This window comes from Momordica charantia, assembly GCF_013281855.1.
Source record: "Momordica charantia cultivar OHB3-1 chromosome 7 unlocalized genomic scaffold, Mcharantia_2.0 BLBB01000007.1, whole genome shotgun sequence".
In the NCBI taxonomy this organism is placed as follows: Eukaryota; Viridiplantae; Streptophyta; class Magnoliopsida; order Cucurbitales; family Cucurbitaceae; genus Momordica; species Momordica charantia.
Window position 1 is genome coordinate 11746153 of NW_028275165.1, and position 19181 is coordinate 11765333.

Below are 19181 nucleotides of genomic sequence, written 5' to 3' on the forward strand. Positions count from 1 at the left end.
CTTCTACCCCTTGACCCTGAGATTGAGCGGACCCTTCGAAAAACTCGAAAGAAGCAAAGACTTCGAAAACAACTAGAAAAGCAAAAAGAGAGACAAGGTGAAATCAGTCCTGAAACTGAGGTAGAGAGTACGAGCACATCAATGGCAGATATTCCACCTCGTGATCCGGTTGATCCACCTGCTGTTAACGGTAATATGAGGGATCATGCAAGAAATGATGAATTCAACCATATCCAGATGGCGGACAACAGAGACGTGGCAATGCGAGAATATGCCGCCACGGCTTTTCAGAACTTTGATTCAGGGATAGTCAACCCTATTCCAGCCCACGCAAACTTTGAGCTTAAACCAATGATGTTCCAAATGTTGCAGACAATTGGACATTTTGGAGGGCAGGAACATGAGGATCCACATGATCATCTGAAATCATTCATTCAAATTGCAAATGCATTTCGATTACCTGGTATAACAGACGATGCTCTGAGACTAACACTTTTTCCATTTTCTTTGAAGGACCAAGCTAGAGCATGGCTCAATGCATTTCCACCGGGATCCATCACCACATGGGGGTCGTTAGTGGAGAAGTTCTTAACAAAATTCTTCCCACCTACTCGCCACGCTGATATCAGAGAGGAGATCATCTCCTTTAGACAGTATGATCGTGAACCTGTTCACGAGGCGTGGGAGAGATTTAAAGAACTAATCAGGAAATGTCCGAACCATGGCTTGCCGGCATGCATCCAGATAGAACATTTCTTTAGAGGTTTAGATCATCCTACTAAGATGATGCTAAACAATGCTGCCAACGGAGCCTTTACAAAGAAGACATTCAACGAGATAGTTGACATCCTAAATGACTTAGCTTCACACAACGAACTATGGTGTTCGCAAAGATCTAGGGCAGCACCAAAGAAGCAAGATCCAGCTGGAGTTTTGGCTCTGGACATTGCGACCTCGATGCAAAAAGAGATGGTTACAATGAACCAGAGGCTAAAAGAGATGGCATTGGGAATAAAAAATCCATTAGCCACGCCGATACAACCTGTGCAGTCGGATTATTGCACTCCTGCCCCTGTTTGCCAAGTCAACGATCTCATTTGTTCATTTTGCAGTGAAAACCATATTTATGATAATTGTCCACATAACCCTGCTTCTGTTTTTTATGTAGGACATGGGAACAATAGGAACTTTAACCCATATTCGAACACCTACAACCCAGGTTGGAGGCACCACCCTAATTTCTCATGGGGAGGACAAGGAGGTTCGAGCGGTTTTAATCAAGGGCAGAGCCAACAGAACAAGCAGCCCTATGTTCCACCTACACAGCAATACATCCCACCACCGCAACAGCAGTACAATCAGAGAACACAGACTCCACCAGTTCAAAATAACAACTCAAATCTTGAGAATATGATGAAGGAGTACATGGCCCGAACCGACGCAGTGATACAATCCCAAGCGGCATCAATGAGGAATTTCGAGACCTAATTGGGACAGCTCGCCAATGAATTGAAGAATAGACCACAAGGTTCTTTTCCAGGCCATACTGAATTACCAAAACGAGAAGGGAAAGAACAGTGCAAAGCTGTCACCCTCAGAAGTGGACTGGCATATGATGGACCAAGAATGCCAACAACAGATGTACAGATTCCGTCCACTGAACCAATTGTAAAGATACCAGAAAATCCAACAACACCAGAAAAAGAAAATATTAGAAAAGGTAATGAGGACACCCCGAGTGTTCCTCCACAGGTACAGCCTTCTTTTACCCCTACCCTTACTCCCATTAGTAGATGCTCTAGAACAGATGCCAAATTATGCTAAGTTTTTGAAAGATATAGTTTATAGGAAGAAAAAAATAGGAGAGCATGAACTGGTAGCCATGACAAAATGTAGTAGTGAAGCTGTAGGCAGCCCGCTACCCATGAAATGTAATGATCCTGGCAGTTTTACCATTCCATGTTCCATAGGAGGAAAAAACTTAGGTAGGGCATTATGTGATCTAGGCGCTAGCATTAATCTTATGTCATTATCAGTTTTCAAATCTTTTGGCATAGGAGAAGCTAGACCTACTACGGTTACCCTCCAACTAGCAGATAGATCTATTATAAGACCTGAGGGAAAGATAGAAGATGTTTTAGTCCAGGTGGACAAATTCATTTTCCCTGCGGACTTTATCATTCTAGATTGCGAGGCAGACTTAGACGTTCCCATTATTCTGGGAAGACCATTTCTAGCCACTGGGGATACAGTTTTTAATGTGAGGAAGGGAGAAATTACAATGAGGGTAAATAATGAAGAAGTTAAATTTAACGTTCTAGACGCCATGAAATTACCAGGAGACTTTGAAGAGTGCTCTGCTATAAATGGCTTGAATCCTGTTATGTTTGATGAGTTTTATGACTTGTTAGTTACAGAGATTGAAGAAGAGCTTGATAAGATAGCAGAAGGACCAGAAGATGTGGCTAGTCCTATTGAAAAAATACAAAAAGAAGAATGCAAGTCGTTACTTCCGTCCATAGTGGAACCACCCACGTTGGAGCAGAAGCCATTGCCGTCGCATTTGAAATATGCGTATCTAGGGGATAACGACACTTTACCAGTTATTATAGCTTCCAATTTATCACCTACTAATGAATATTCTTTATTGCAGATTTTGGAGAAGCACAAAAAGGCCATTGGATGGACGATAGCAGATATCCGAGGGATAAGCCCAACCTTTTGCATTCACAAAATTCTATTGGAAGAAGATGCTAAGAACTCTATTGAGAGTCAAAGGCGGTTGAACCCGAAGATGAAAGAGGTTGTAAGGAAAGAAATTCATAAATGGCTTGACGCCGGTGTTATATACCCAATATCCGACAGCAGCTGGGTAAGCCCAGTACAGTGTGTACCAAAGAAAGGGGGTATAACCATGGTGGCCAACGAGGAGAATGAGCTCATCTCAACCCGAACTGTGAGCGGGTGGAGAGTTTGCATTGATTATCGCAAACTCAACAAGGTAACAAAGAAAGACCATTTTCCTCTCCCGTTTATTGACCAGATGCTCGACCGTCTGGCAGGTAAGGATTTCTATTGTTTTTTAGATGGATATTCGGGTTATAATCAAATTACTATTGCTCCAGAAGACCAAGAGAAGACAACATTTACGTGTCCGTATGGTACGTTCGCTTTTAGGCGAATGCCCTTTGGACTATGCAATGCACCCGCGACTTTTCAGAGGTGTATGATGGCCATCTTCTCTGACATGGTAGAAAATATTCTAGAAGTTTTTATGGATGACTTTTCTGTTTTTGGAAATTCTTTCGACGCTTGTTTAGTTAATTTGGAGAGAGTATTGGAGAGATGTGAACAAACAAACCTAGTCCTAAATTGGGAGAAGTGTCATTTCATGGTACAAGAGGGTATTGTTTTGGGTCACAAAATTTCCAAGCAAGGAATAGAGGTAGACCACGCTAAGATAGACATCATTTCAAAGCTACCTCCTCCTACAAATGTCAAAGAGATTAGAAGTTTTTTAGGGCATGGGGGATTTTACCGCCGCTTTATAAAAGACTTTGCTAAAATTTCTAAACCCTTGTGTCAATTGTTAGAACATGATAGACCATTTGTTTTTGATGATGACTGTTTAAAATCATTTGAAATGTTGAAAGTTGCTCTAAGTTCAGCTCCTATAATTATCGAACCTAATTGGGATTTACCTTTTGAGCTCATGTGTGATGCCAGTGATTATGCAATAGGAGCTATGTTAGGACAACGTAAAAACAAGATCTTGCATCCTGTGTATTATGCTAGTAAGACTCTGACCGGTGCACAACTCAATTACACTACTACTGAAAAGGAACTGTTACCAGTTGTGTTCGCCTTTGATAAGTTTAGGTCTTACTTAATAGGCACAAAAGTCATTGTTTTTACTGACCATTCTGCTTTAAAATATTTATTTGCTAAAAAAGATGCTAAACCACGTTTGATACGGTGGATTTTGTTACTTCAAGAGTTTGATATTGAAGTTAGGGACAGGAAGGGTACTGAAAACCAAGTTGCTGATCACCTGTCTAGATTGGAATCCCCACTCTGTGATGATGGAACTGTTATACGTGAACAGTTTATTGACGAGCAACTCTTGCGAGTTGATTCAGTTCCGTGGTATGCCGATATAGCAAATTATTTGGTAAGTCGAATAGTTCCTTATGAGTTCAACAAGCAACAGGTAAAGAAATTTCTAAATGAAGTTCGATGTTATCGTTGGGATGAGCCTTTTTTATATAAGCTAGGACCTGTCAATATCTTACGCAGGTGTGTCGCAGAAGAAGAGCACGAGGCGATATTAGACGCTTGTCATATGTCTCCATATGGAGGACATTTTGCAGGACACAAAACCGCAGCCAAAGTTTTGCAAAGTGGGTTCTTTTGGCCCACTCTGTTCAAAGATGCACATAAGTTTGCCCAGGTTTGTGACAAATGCCAACGGACAGGTAATATATCTAAACGCCACGAAATGCCTCAAACCCCGATCCTGGAGATTGAAATATTTGATGTGTGGGGTATAGATTTTATGGGTCCATTTCCATCTTCTAATGGTAAGCTTTATATATTGTTAGCAGTAGATTATGTTTCGAAATGGATAGAAGCCATTGCAACTGCTACCAATGATTCCAAAGTTGTCATTCGTTTTCTGCAAAAGCACATTTTTACGCGTTATGGAACCTCGCGTTGTCTGATAAGCGATGGGGGGGCTCATTTTGTGAATAGGTCTATGCAAAAGTTGCTGACTAAATACAATGTGCGTCATAGGGTTGCAACAGCATATCATCCTCAGTCGAATGGGTTAGCCGAAATATCTAATAGGGAGATAAAAAACATTTTAGAAAAAACTGTAAATCTTAACCGTAGGGATTGGTCTTTTAAGCTTGATGATTCACTTTGGGCATATAGGACAGCATTTAAGACTCCCCTCGGCATGTCCCCTTATAGGCTAGTTTTTGGAAAAGCATGTCATTTGCCTCTTGAGCTAGAATATAAAGCATTTTGGGCTACTAAGAAATTAAATTTTGATTTGTTGACTGCAGGTGAAGCGAGGAAGTTACAATTGTTGGAATTAGAAGAACACAGGCACTTTTCTTATGAGAATGCTAAGTTGTTTAAGGAAAAAACTAAACAGTGGCATGATAGGCGTCTTCGGCCGAAGAATCTTCAAGAAGGTGATCTGGTTCTGTTATTCAACTCTAGGTTGAAACTTTTCCCTGGAAAACTTAAGTCTAGATGGTCTGGTCCCTTTCAAATTTTTAAAGTCTACCCATATGGGGCAGTGGATCTAGTTGACTCTAAGGGAAATGTTTTTAAAGTAAATGGGCAGAGACTTAAGCCGTATTTTGGAGAACCAGTGGATAGAGGAAAAACCTCTATTCAACTTTCAGGTCAATAAATTTTTGCGAAAAATGTTTTTTGCTTCTTATCCGTTTTTGAAAGAACACAAGTAAAGGAAGGAAGTCTTTGTATCTTGTATTTTCTTTTTGTTTAATTATAAAGTTTTTCTTATTAAGAGAATGTTTGTGAAAACGTTGAAAAAAAAAGAAAAAAAGAAAACGTTGAAAAAAAAAAAGAATTATGCAGGCGCCTGGCGCCTGCCCTGTTTTTCCAGCATTTCGAAAACTCTCAGGTTCGAGAAGTCGTGCAACATATCTACAACTTAAGGGCTTCATTGGATTTTGCGGTTTTACCTTCATGGCCTCCAGCGCTAGCTGCTATCCTTGGTCATCCATCTCCCAGTATTGACAATGATCCTAGTCCACAACCTCCGACTTCATGAAGGGGAGGTTCCTTCTTTGCTATTTTTTTGTGTTTTCTTCTTTTGGTTAATGACGTAGTTTGCATATTCTAGCATTACTACGCATGTTTTTTTTTGTATTGATTATGTTTCGAGCTCAGTTGAAGCATGAATAAATTAGTATCGTTTATCTTCTGATCACTTAAAGTATGCCTTCACTTAACCTTAGTTTAGCTTTTCACATGCCTATTTTGAAGCATCTGTGCTGTGCATGTGATTTCATGTCGATGATGATTATAAGAGATTGTTGAGTTTTCTGTTCTATGCCTGACTAAGCTTTGAGCTATTTCCTTTGTTTATGTGATAAACTCATTTTCTTTTATGTCTTTTTGATCTTTACAGACTTTAAGCTTTTTCTTTGCCCCTATATAGGAAGTCCTTGTCCTTTTTACTGTTAAGCTTTTTTTCATCTGATGCAAAAGTCTTTTCCCAGTGAGGACACTATCTCTCTTAAGTTTGGGGGGGACAGTCGTTGTGTCAGTCGTTGTTTCAGAAAGATAAGGTGTTATTTATATTTGAAAAATCATGCTATTTTCTTTTGAAAAAGAGTCAGTTGGAAAAACAAATGCTATTAAAAAAAGAAAGTGTTGAAAAGAAAAAAAAAAACACAACAAACAATAAAAAAAATTGCAAAAGAGTAAAAAGAGTCTTGTTGAGAGAAAATAAGAGTGGAGAAAAGACTTGTGTTAGAAAGAAAAGAGCGGTAAAAACAATGAGAGTTAAAGAAAATGTATTTATGATTCCCGAGTCCTACTGTAGACACCCATTTAGTTTTAGCTTGGGTGTTGACTTTGAAAATAGCAGTAAAGATGGTGATAAGTGACTTCGTGTTTCTCATTGTCATCGTTTTATGACCTAGCTGTTAGTTCAAAGTCTTTCTACGAGTAGCTGTGGTTGAAACCGATGTTAGTGTGTGGAAACCTCAGGGGCTAGTAGCCGGTCTGTCAGATGTAAAAGTCTTAGTGTAAGGAGGGAGTGTGCAGATTCCTTAGGGGTATTTGAAAACGTTTTCTGTTTTTGAAAGAGAAAAAAGATTTTGAAAGAAAAAGGTTTTATCATTTCAAACTTGGTTTATAGTGACTAAGTTTACAAAGGCAATAGAATGGTAGGCTCTGACATCTTTTCCTTGAGACAATTTATGATTGAACATCTCGGTTGCTTTTGCTTTTCCTTGTCCATGTGTTAGAAAGCTGATTAAAGTTGCTAAGTTTTGCTTGAGCACAAGCAAAAAGTTAAGTTTGGGGGTGTGATTACGCTTGTTTACATGCGTAAAAAGAAGGTTTTAGATGCTGTTTTTACAATGTTTCAGCTTTGTTTCGGATTTTTCTCGGTCGTTTGAGTTCCAATTCATGCAAAATTCATATATTATGGTTTGTGGTTGGCTTATATTGTATTTATGACATTTTAGGACCATTTGGGAGTGCAAATTAATCAAAAGAAGCAAAAAGACGAAAAAAGCTTCATGGGAGGCGCCAGGCGCCTGCGTGCCTGCAGAAAAACAGTTTTTCTTCCAACTTTGCCCTTAATGAAACGCGTATTCCAATGCGTTTTGGTGGTTCCAACCGATGCATACATGTAGAAGAAGTGTTCCACTATCAGTTTGAGCACGATTTGGTCAGTCAAAAGAGTTGGAAATGGGTGATTCACCATCGTTTTAGGACCTACCTAACCAATTCTGCACAGCTATAAATTCCAGCAACTTCTCCACCAAAATCATCAAGCCTTGCTTCCTTCTCTTGATCATTTTTAGTGTTTCTTTGTTGCTTTCTAAGTACTTTTGAGTTGCTTTCATTAGTTGCTTTTGGTTTTTAAATCCCGAGTACTTTACATTCTTTTATTGAGCTTTGTTTTGTTTCCATTTGTACTTAGTTATTTACTACTTATTCAAATATATAAAAATCTAGCACTTTGCTTATCTTCCCTTTGCCTTTACTTTATTTTTAGTTAAGAGAGTTGTGTTTTTGGAGGAAAGAGCACGTGACACTCTCCCTTGCTTGAAAGAGAAGGGCGAAGTTCTCAATCCCGATAAAAACTCTCCGTTAGTTAACTTTTGTTTTTCACACATGCATTCCACATTCAACCGTTTTACTTGCTGTATTTTCTTCAATATGTCTTTCTAAATTCCCGTCTCTAGCCCGATTATGGATAGTTAGCCTTTTATGTCTAAAAAAGTTTGCTAAGAAGTAGTGTTTTTGCTTTCCATTCACTGCTCAACATGTTTTCCCAAAAAGTTAGGATTTAGAGAAGGCCACTGTAAGTCTTAACAAGTCAATACTAAAAAGGTTGCTTATTTGCATTGTTGAGTGATTAAACCAAGGAGAGGAGCGCCTTAGACATAAGGGTTCCGCTTAAGTAGCCTAGACATAGGACCTTAACCCGAGGTTGCGACTATTTCCATCCTAAAACTAAGATATATCTCATAATAGACATATTAGGGAATGTCTTAGGACTTTGAACTTGCTTAGACATAAGTCAAGTGAGAAGCGTAGTCGTTGGTTTCTAAAGTAAAATGCATATTGTCCTTAGCATGTCCTTGATTCTTTGATGGCTAACTTGAAGTAATTCGGACTGGGTTTTATCATTATAAGTTCAAATCCCAAATCCAAACCCATTATTTGTGACCACTTCCCATTTTACAAGAATCACTCATTCCAACATTCACTATTCTTTAAAACTTTAGAGTTTGGAAATTATTTAGAAGTCCTTGAGGATCGATACTTGGATACTCCATCCATTTTATATTACTTTGACAGGTGTGCGCTTGCATCTATATAATTGTTACCACGCTTAGTGCGTGCGTTCAGCATAAACGCCCAGTCACTCGGCCTTTACAGCTAGAGCCGATTGAATGGAAGCAACAAATGCCTGAGGAAAAACACCAAGAAGAAAATTAAACCGAGCTACCTGTTAGGTAAATTGAGCAAAAATGAAGACACCAATCTTACCTCAGCGGCGTAGTCGATGGTCCTCTGCAGAACGGACCCCGGGTCACTTACAAATTTGGACGCCCTTCTGAGGCAGCGGTCCAAACTTGCAGCCGAGATGCGGGACACCTGGTCCCTCACCCAGGTTGACGGCTCGACTCTGAACCGTGCTGTCACGTCGGACGTCCCGCCCATCCTGGCTTCAGGATCGTCCACCCGATCTGCGAAGCTCGTAGGCAGGGCCCCACGAGCTCCGACCTCCAAGGGGGAGGTGGTCTTCTTCTTCTTCCTCCTCCGCTTCAGAGGGGCCTCCTCCCTCACCTCCTCGCCCAAGGACGAGACGTCCACCGCCCCGGTTTGACCCCTTGGGCGCTTCTCCCGCGAAGGACCCCCAGAAGACTCCAGCTCGATGACTGGGGCTGGATCTTCTGAGGCTGGCCCTGCCACGGCAGGAGTTGCGGGTTCCAAACTCTGGGCGGCCTCGAGAGCATGGGCTCGGCCCTTGGACTTGCGTTTCACGTTACTTGCGAATTCGCAAACCATGGCTGCAAAACAAAGGAAAGAAGTCAGCACAAAGTTAGAAGAAAAAGGGGGGGGGGTAGCAAGCTCGGCATACCTAATTCGGAGTTCGGCCTTGAGGATTCAATGGGACGAATTGCAGAGTTGTAATCTAGCAGCTCGGACTCAAGTAGCAGCTTGTCGATCACCAAGGTTCCGACCTTCCTGCCCCTCGGAAAGTGCTCCTTGTAATACTTTAGTGTGTCGAAGGAGGCTTGAGTAAGCTCGGGGACTGGTCGGATTGATACTGCACAAAGACAAAGTCTGAGTTAGACCTGAATGACAAGAAAGAAAGTTAATCACAAAAAGTAAGAACTACTCCATACCTAGGTTCCCAAACCTAGTGGGAACGTCAAAGAAGGAACGACCTGACTCGTCATTTACAAACCATTCCCCAGAAGCGTAGAACCACTTCCTCACCCATCCTTTGATGGAGGTCGGCCCCTTAACTATACCTCCTGCGCCTTTCCTTGCGCACATATAGTACCGACCAGGCTTCTTAGCTATCCTTTTCGCTTCGAAGCACGCGAGGAGTTGGTCTACGTCCAACAGCTCGGCCTCTTCATGGTCCCGAGCTCGTAGCCAAAAAAGGATGGCCAAAGCAAAAATGACACCCCACCCATTGGAGGCCACTTGAGCCGGAGCCAGCCCAGTTCGGAAGAGAAATTCTTGGACGAAAGGGTGAAGGGGAAGTCTGAGGCCGTACTCAAACATTTTGAAGTAGAGAGTGACCCATCCCTCTGGAGGATTGTCAGCTCTCTCCCCCTCCTCCGGAATCCTAAGGAGGATGTTTTCAGGGATAGCGAACCCCCTACGGAGGGATCCGAGGTAGTGCTCGGGTAACCTAGAAGGGTACTCCAAACCCTGACCCGAGGTGGAAGCATCACTATCCTCCCCGTCATCGGAGAACCTAAAGTTTTCTATCTTCTCGAGCTCGGACTCTAACCTACGAGCTAAATCCTCATCGAATCCTAAGTCGCTACTAAAAGAGGACGACATGGAAACTATAATTCGAAAGGGAAAGTGAGGGAAGAGACCGACCTACCAAGGGTTCGAGCTGCCTTTTAGATCGAACTCGAAGAATTCAGGAAGCGTAAGGTATGACCTGAAGGATTGGGGGTATTTATAGCTCATCGGAAAAATTTCCCCACCGTACACGTGTAATCAACGAGCGGCTGGGATCTTCCCAAAAACCCGAAGCGTCGGAATATTTGAATATTCCGACGATAAATCTACCGCAACAGTTATGTTTTTCCGACGAATAGGAAGTCGCCACGTGTCCAAAGCAAGTCGAATGAACTTCTCTGCCAGGTCGAGATCGGACCAGACAGAGAGGGGGCCAATGTTTGGGGAGAGAATACCCTGGACACGTGTAAGATAGCTATTGGTGCTCCAAGACGACTCATGAGGCATGACCAGCTTGAACCGCCGAGATTGCCAACACTAGCGTTGACAGGTGCCAAGTATAAGGGCCGAGGTGCGACATTGTCAGCGGGGTGATTATCGGGTGTAACCGTCGGTCCCGAGATTACTGGGTGTAACCGGCGGTCCCGAGATCACCGGGTGTAACCGTCGCGAGATTAACGGGACTACCACCCATAACTAGAGGACCTCACTCCACGATCAGGTACGATGATTTCTGACCTCGGACTAAACTTGGAATCCGACCTATACTGACTTGATCGTCGGAGTGCTCACCTTTTTGTGCAGGTCCGCTTAAGTGTTCAGAACGGTCCGGAGACCGAGTTCGAGCTGCAATCAGAAATACACTGTTGTGCATATCCTTGCATAAACATAGTGAAAGAAAATTGAATGAGAAAATAAAATATAATTTTCAGATGGAGTGTCAGACAAAAATTTTAAAAGGAAAAATAGGTTAAGAAGAAATGAAAAGTTACAAAAACGAAATTTTAGAGAGATAAAAGTTCATAATAATATTATATTTTTAGAGAGAGTTGTGACAGTGATATGATACAAAAAAAAGAAAAAAACAAAAATAAATAGTGATGAATTTGAACAGAGAGAAATAATACTAAATATTTAAAATATTAAAATTTTAGAGTGACAAAGAAATTTTTCAGAAATAAATACGTTAAAGAAAAGAAAATTTGAATATTACAAACAAAAGAGATTTTGAAAAATAGAAATCTGTTTTTAAAAATGACTCCTTTTTGGTTTTTTAAGGTCCGTTTGATAACATTTCGTTTTTTGTTTTTTAATTTTTTAGAAATAGGGTGTTTGACAATTTTTCTATTTTTTATTTTTAAAAAATCATGTAATTTTTAAAAACAAAATAATAAAAGTAGTTCTCAAAAACTGTTTTTCAAAATCAAGATTTTTTCTTTTAATACTCAATTTTTTTTCTTTTTTATATTTATCTCTAAAAAATTTATTTCTTATTCTAAAACTTTTTTCTTTCTAAATTTCTCTCTACAAAATTTATTTTTCTCTCTCTAAACTTTTCATATTTTAAATATTTTTAATTATTTGTGTTTCTCCAAATTATTTTTTGCATTTTTATTTTTTATTCTTTCTCTAACAAATTAGTTTCATTTATCTCTCTAAAAATTTAATATCTTTCCTAATTTTTCTGTCAAAAATTTCGTCTTTTGTAACTTTTCTTTATCTTCATAATAGGTACTATTTTCGTCTGAAAATTATATCTTATTTTCTTGTTCAATTTTCTTTCAATGTAACTTTTATTTATCTATGTATTTATTTATTTTCTCTAAAAATTATATTTTGAATCTTATTTTTATCTCTAAATTTGTTTCCACTAAAATTTTCTCTTTCTTTATATATATATTTTAATATATCTTTGACTTTACTCTTTTTCCTCTAAATTTTTCTGTTTTTGTCTTTAACATTTCTTTCACTATTTTTTTTTTCTAAATCCTTTTATTTATCCTTCTAAAATTTATTTTCAAAAAGTTTATTTACCACTCGAAACTTGTATTTTCATGTCTCTACATTAGGGGATGACAAAAATTTTTGTAGGGTCGGGTCCAAAAATAGAAAATGCATGTCCCGACCTCGTCCCCGTCACTAATTCTATTTTTTCAATATTTAATATATATTTATTACACTTTTTTATACTTAAATTCTATAAATAATTAAAAACAATTATAAAACCAATATATTTTCTCTAAAATATCTTTCGGACCGAAGAATGAGGTTGAGATGCGGACTAAAAATTTTCACGAGTACGAGAATGGGAAGAATAACATCTTTTTTCTACAGGGAGGTAAATGCTAATGACACCCCAAGGGGAGAAGAAGAGAATCTCAGTCAGTCAAATGGAGTCTTAGACGGGGTTTGATAATTATTCTTAAATTTTGTTTTTAAAAATTGAGCCAAAAAAACACTACTTTTGTTGGATTGATGTGTTTGTTTGTTTTGTTATTTACTTTTAAAAACGTTGCAAACATCTAATCTAAATTTGAAAAACTAAAAACAGTGTTCTTTTTTTTCAGAAAATTTTGTGCTTAAAATTCGTATGTATCTGGGAAATATAATAGTAATCTAGCATAATTATTAGAAAAAAGAAACAACAATATGAGTATGAAAAGTGGTTTTATCAAAAAGTAATTTGATAACAAAATCGTTAAAAAAAAAAACCCAATTCTCTGTTTCCTTTAATTTGTCATTCATTTTTTCCGTGCTCTTTCATATTTTATTTCATTTTTGTAGTTTTTGAGAAATAAGTGCATTAAAAACTAAGAGTAAGAGAAGATCAGTTTCGAACAAAAAGCTAACAGGAAGGGAAATTATTGATCCAATTCCCTCCGAGAGAGTACTGTTCGTCTGTGGGGACGACACATCTAGAAGTCAGTACACCTTTTGCAATCTGAGCCAATGGCCTGAACCCGCTCCCAGTAGTCACGATCCCAACTTTCACCAATCCGCTCTCCGGCGAGGGATGCTGCCACTTCCCGTGCCCATCCTCGCCTCACGTACTCTCAGGTGGCCGGGACTCTTGTCGTCGAACGACGACCCCAGGCGGGGGTAGTCAAGGAAAATGGAGGTCGGCCGGCCACATCCGATCCCGTAGCAGTTCGGGACTTCCACCTCACCTCAGATCAGTTTCTGCCACTACAGCTTCAGAGGAACGGGTTGCCGCCCTGCGCACCTCGTCTCGGCAGTTGGGGGAACATAGGTGCGCCCTCCGGGGCGAGTGCTGACGTGGGTGTGGACCCCGTCATGGTAGCTGACGTGATCGCCGAGCTTACTGAAGTAAAGGCGAGGCTCGAAGCGGTCGAAAGAGGCAACGAGATGTCCGGCTCCTCCGTCTCCAGGGATCCCATTCGAGGAAAAGGGCCGATGCATCCAACCCGAAAAACAGAGTATCAGTTCCGACCTTGCAGGGAGGCCCGAGCTGGGGTACCCTCGCGAAGGCCGCAACGGGTGGAGACAGGCGGTGCCCTGGGAGCGTAGGTACGTAACCCCCCTCAGTAGGACAATCAGGTGGAGGATCGACGCCCGAGGGTTCGACCAATTCAGACTCCCTCGACATCGTTTGATAGCTACAACCCCCGATAAGGCCGAGGTGAAGGGCCATCAAGGCGACGAGGGGTGGCGCCCGAAGATCGGGAGTACTGGACCGACGACAAGGAAGGAAGCCTGGAAGTCGACGATCGAGAGAGGTCCTCCCAGGGTGATCATTTGTTTCGGTCCGTAGTGGACCTCATCCGAGATCAATTTCAGAAGGACATAGAAAATCTCAAGCGGCAGTGCAGGCCTGTAGATCCGCATCGCGTGGCCGAGCAAGAGGAGCCGCCTTTCTCCCAAGCAATCCTGGACGCACCTATCCCGCTGAGGTTCAAAGCTCCGGTCATGAGCTCCTACGACGGGTCTGGAGATCCGATCTCTTATGTGGAGGCGTTCGAGGGGAAAATGGATTTCCTGGCCGCGAGCGACGCGATGAAGTGCCGAACATTTCAGATAGCATTGGAAGGCTCGGCAAGGTTGTGGTACCGACAGTTGAAGCCCCGATCCATCGACAGTTATCAATAGCTGAGGAGGTTGTTCATCAACCAGTTATTAGCTCGGCAGTTGTTGATGTTGTCGCCCTCTCACCTCGGAACAGTGAAGCAACGGGACAATGAGTCCTTAACGGAGTACATCGCTCAGTTCATGGACGAGCATGTCAAGGTGGTAAGTTGCCCCGACGACATCGCCATGATGTATTTCACAACGGGGTTAAATGATAGAAACCTGACGATCGAGTTCCGAAGTCGGCCGCCGACCTCACTGAACGACATGCTCGCCCGAGCTCGGCAGTACATTGATGGCCAGGAGCTGTGGAAGGCCAATGACTGGGATGTTTATGCTGAACGCACGCACTAAGCGTGGTAACAATTATATAGATGCAAGCGCACACCTGTCAGAGTAATATAAAATGGATGGAGTATCCAAGTATCGATCCTCAAGGACTTCTAAATAATTTCCAAACTCTGAAGTTTTAAAGAATAGTGAATGTTGAAATGAGTGATTCTTGTAAAATGGGAAGTGGTCACAAATAATGGTTTTGGATTTGGGATTTGGACTTATAATGATAAAACCTAGCCCGATTTACTTCAAGTTAGCCACCAAAGAATCAAGGACATGCTAAGGATAATATGCATTTTACCTTAGAAACTAACGACTACGCTTCTCTCTTTACTTATGTCTAAGCAAGTTCAAAGTCCTAAGACATTCCCTAATATGTCTATTATGAGATATATCTTAGTTTTAGGATGGAAATAGTCGCAACCTCGGGTTAAGGTCCTATGTCTAGGCTACTTAAGCGGAACCCTTATGTCTAAGGCGCTCCTCTCCTCGGTTTAACCACTCAACAATGCAAATAAGCAACTTTTTCAGTATTGACTTGTTAAGACTTACAGTGGCCTTCTCTAAATCCTAACTTTTTGGGAAAACATGTTGAGCAATGAATGGAAAGTAAAAACACTACTTCGTAGCAACCCTTTTTAGACAAAAAAGGCTAACTATCCATAACCGGGCTAGAGACGGGAATTTAGAAAGACATATTGAAGAAAATACAGCAAGTAAAATGGTTGAATGTGGAATGCATGTGTGAAAAACAAAAGTTAACTAACGGAGAGTTTTTATCGGGATTGAGAGCTTCGCCCTTCTCTTTCAAGCAAGGGAGAGTGTCACGTGCTCTTTCCTCCAAAAACACAACTCTCTTAACTAAAAATAAAGTAAAGGCAAAGAGAAGATAAGCAAAGTGCTAGATTTTTATATATTTGAATAAGTAGAAAATAACTAAGTACAAATGGAAACAAACAAAGCTCAATAAAAGAATGTAAAGTACTCGGGATTTAAAAACCAAAAACAACTAATGAAAGCAACTCAAAAGTACTTAGAAAGCAACAAAGAAACACTAAAAATGATCAAGAGAAGGAAGCAAGGCTTGATGATTTTGGTGGAGAAGTTGCTGGAATTTATAGCTGTGCAGAATTGGTTAGGTAGGTCCTAAAACGATGGTGAATCACCCATTTCCAACTCTTTTGACTGACCAAATCGTGCTCAAACTGATAGTGGAACACTTATTCTACACGTATGCATCGGTTGGAACCACCAAAACGCATTGGAAGACGCGTTTCATTAAGGGCAAAGTTGGAAGAAAAACTGTTTTTCTGCAGGCACGCAGGCGCCTGGCGCCTCCCATGAAGCTTTTTTCGTCTTTTTGCTTCTTTTGATTAATTTGCACTCCCAAATGGTCCTAAAATGTCATAAATACAATATAAGCCATCCACAAACCATAGTATATGAATTTTGCATGAATTGGAACTCAAACGATCGAGAAAAATCCGAAACAAAGCTGAAACATAGTAAAAACAGCATCTAAAACCTTCTTTTTACGCATGTAAACAAGCGTAATCAGCCAACGGAGCTAGGCGGAGCAGCCGCAGTAAAGATCGGGATCGGAAGTCGCCTCCTTTTAAGAAGCAACGTGCTGATGATCGGAGCTCGTCTCGGCGGGCCGACGACAACAAGAACAGAGAACGCCACGGTGAGAGAGCCCCTTCAGACTGTCGGGGGCCGAAGTTTGACAAGTTCACTCGGCTGAACGCCTCAATCGCAGAGATCTACGTGGCAGCTGAAGATACCGACCTGGAGGCGCTGTTCGTAGCCCAGAAAAGCTCCGCCGACCTTCGAGGAAGCGGGACAAGCAGCACTACTGTAGATTCCACAAGGATCACGGCCATGACACCTCACGTTGCTTTCACTTGAAGGAGCAAGTCGAGGATCTGATCCGAAGAGAATATTTGAAGAAGTACGTTTGCAGTAGAGAAAGAGCCGAGCCGGAGGGGATAGCTCAGGAGGAGAAGCGAGAGGGAACCCCGCCACCCAGACGGAAGGAAGGTCGTCTTGCAATAATAAATACCATCCATGGGGGCCCGAGTGGAGGACAGTCAGGGCAGAAGAGAAAAGCTCTGGCTCGGGAGGCAGCACACGAGGTCTGTACCTCGTACCCCAAGGAGCCTGTGATGCCGATCTTATTTGACGAACAGGACAGCGAAGGAGTGCACCTGCCTCGTAACGACGCTCTGGTGATCGCCCCACTAATAGACCACGTGAAGGTCAGAAGAGTGCTTGTTGATGGCTGAACATCGGCTAATATACTGTCCTTCTCGACCTACACGGCCCTAGAATGGGAGAGGAGACATTTGAAGTGCAGCCCGACGCCATTGGTTGGCTTTATCGGGGAGACGGTTAGTACGGAGGGATGTATCTCACTCTCTGTCACTGTCAGCGAAAGAGATCAGCAGGTGATCAATGTCCCAGAGTTTGTTGTGATAGACCGGAGCTCGGCGTACAAAGCCATACTTGGCCGACCTCTGATTCACGACCTCAAAGCGGTCCCGTCTACTTACCATCAAGTGTTGAAGTACCCGACCTCGGTTGGAGTCGCCACAGTCTGAGGAGAGCAAAAAACGTCGAAAGAATGCTACACGGCTGCAATGAAGGGGACCAACACCTGCGCAGCAATCATGGAGCTAGAAGCAACCGCGCTACCACGCGCCGACGAAGTTGAGCCCAGTCGAGGCACCCCAGCTGAGGAGCTAGAACTTGTCCCTTTGTTGGGGTCGGATAAACAGGTCAGCGTTGGTAGCAGACTGGGGGCTGAGGTGAAGGAAGAGCTCATCGACTTTCTGAAGGCGAATTCCGACGTGTTCGCATGGTCCCATGACGACATGCCAGGCATAGATCCAAGTATAATGGTGCATAGGCTTAATGTAGATCCTAGCTATAGGCCTATGAGGCAAAAGCGTCGGCCTGTCGACGCCGAGCGAAGTAATGTAATTTGTAAAGAAGTCGAGCAGTTTCTACGAGCTAATTTTTTAAGAGAAGTTCACTACCCTGTGTGGCTGTCTAATATTGTTTTAGTTAAAAAGTCTAACGGCATGTGGCGTGTCTGTATCGACTTTACGAGCCTCAATAAGGCGTGTTCGAAAGACAGTTTTCCCCTACCTCGGATAGATCAGCTCGTCGACGCGATAGCAGGGCATGAGCTCCTCTCCTTCATGGACGCCTACTCTAGGTACAATCAGATTCGGATGCATGGGCCCGACCAAGAAGACACCGCCTTCGTTACCGACCAAGGGCTGTAATGTTACAACGTCATGCCTTTCGATCTGAAGAATGCCGGGGCGACCTACCAACGGATGGTCAACATGATGTTCGCCAGACAGATCAGACGCAACATGCAGGTGTATGTGGACGACATGTTGGTGAAAAGCAAGCAGACGAGCTCTCATTTGGCCGACCTGGCAGAGGCCTTCAGCGTACTTCGAAAGTATCAGATGAAGCTCAACCCGAGCAAGTGTGCCTTTGGGGTCTCATCAGGAAAGTTCCTCGGGTTTATGGTCCACGAACGCGAAATTGAGGCAAAACCGGACAAGATAAGAGCAGTCCTCGAGATGGAGGCACCGAGGAATATTAAGCAGCTATAGAGGTTGAATGGTCGTTTGGCAGCTTTGAATTGCTTCGTATCTCGCTCCACTGACAAGTGCCACCATTTCTTCCAAACGCTAAGGAAAAAGGGTCGGTTCGAATGGACTGACGATTGCGAAGCAGCACTTCAGCAGTTGAAGCAGTACCTCAGCTCGGCTCCGTTGTTGTCCAAGCTGCTATCTGGCGACGTTCTCTATTTGTACTTGGCCGTGTCGGAAAATGCAGTGAGCTCAGTACTTATCAGGGAGGCAGAGGGACGGCAGAACCCTGTTTACTACACAAGCAAATCATTAACAGAGGCCGAGGCCCGTTACCCCTGCGTTGAGAAGCTGGCTCTAGCTTTGGTAACTTCGGCGCGGTGACTACGACCATACTTCCAGGCACACAAGATAATAGTTCCAACAAACTTCCCCTTGAGGCAGATTTTCTACAAACCCGAAACGTCGGGTCGACTGATGAAATGGGCCCTGGAGCTCAGTGAGCATGACATCGCCTTCGAGCCCAGAACAACGTTGAAAGGTCAGGTAGCCGCAGACTTTGTTGCCGAGCTGACCCCACCCAGGCAAGGGAGCGATGTCCATGACCAGTGGACACTCTACGTGGATGGTTCGTCCAATGAGAAGGGTTCTGGGGCAGGCATGCTACTCCTCGGCTCCGGTGGTCTTCGGTTTGAGTACGCACTCCGGTTCGGTTTCCGAGCTTCGAACAATGAAGCCGAATACGAAGCATTGATAAATGGACTGAAGGTCGCCAGAGGAATGGGCGTGAGGCGACTCTTTATTCTCAGCGATTCCCAGCTGATCGTCAATCAAGTTACCAAGGAATACCAAGTGAAGGATGCTCGTATGGAGAGGTATCTGGCCAACGCCCGGAGGCTCCTCGCCCAGTTTGAGGACTATGTGATTCGATAG

At 42.5% G+C, this 19181-nt stretch overlaps 2 protein-coding genes and 1 non-coding gene across 3 annotated transcripts; 2 read left to right on the plus strand and 1 right to left on the minus strand.

The window, feature by feature from the left end:
* Positions 1–621: 621 nt before the first annotated feature.
* Positions 622–728, minus strand: LOC148210357 (small nucleolar RNA R71). The gene has a single exon (XR_015792493.1). It is a non-coding gene; the product is annotated as a small nucleolar RNA R71 (small nucleolar RNA).
* A 13639-nt stretch (positions 729–14367) lies between these two features.
* LOC148210358 (uncharacterized) lies at positions 14368–16922 on the plus strand. Its single transcript, XM_088126298.1, has 3 exons — positions 14368–14644; positions 16196–16494; positions 16548–16922. Exons 1-3 carry the CDS (start codon positions 14368–14370, stop codon positions 16920–16922), a joined length of 951 nt encoding a protein of 316 aa, XP_087982424.1.
* Positions 16923–18725: 1803 nt separating this feature from the next.
* LOC148210359 (uncharacterized) lies at positions 18726–19181 on the plus strand. Its single transcript, XM_088126299.1, has one exon. The coding sequence runs from the start codon at positions 18726–18728 to the stop codon at positions 19179–19181; it is 456 nt and encodes a 151-aa protein (XP_087982425.1).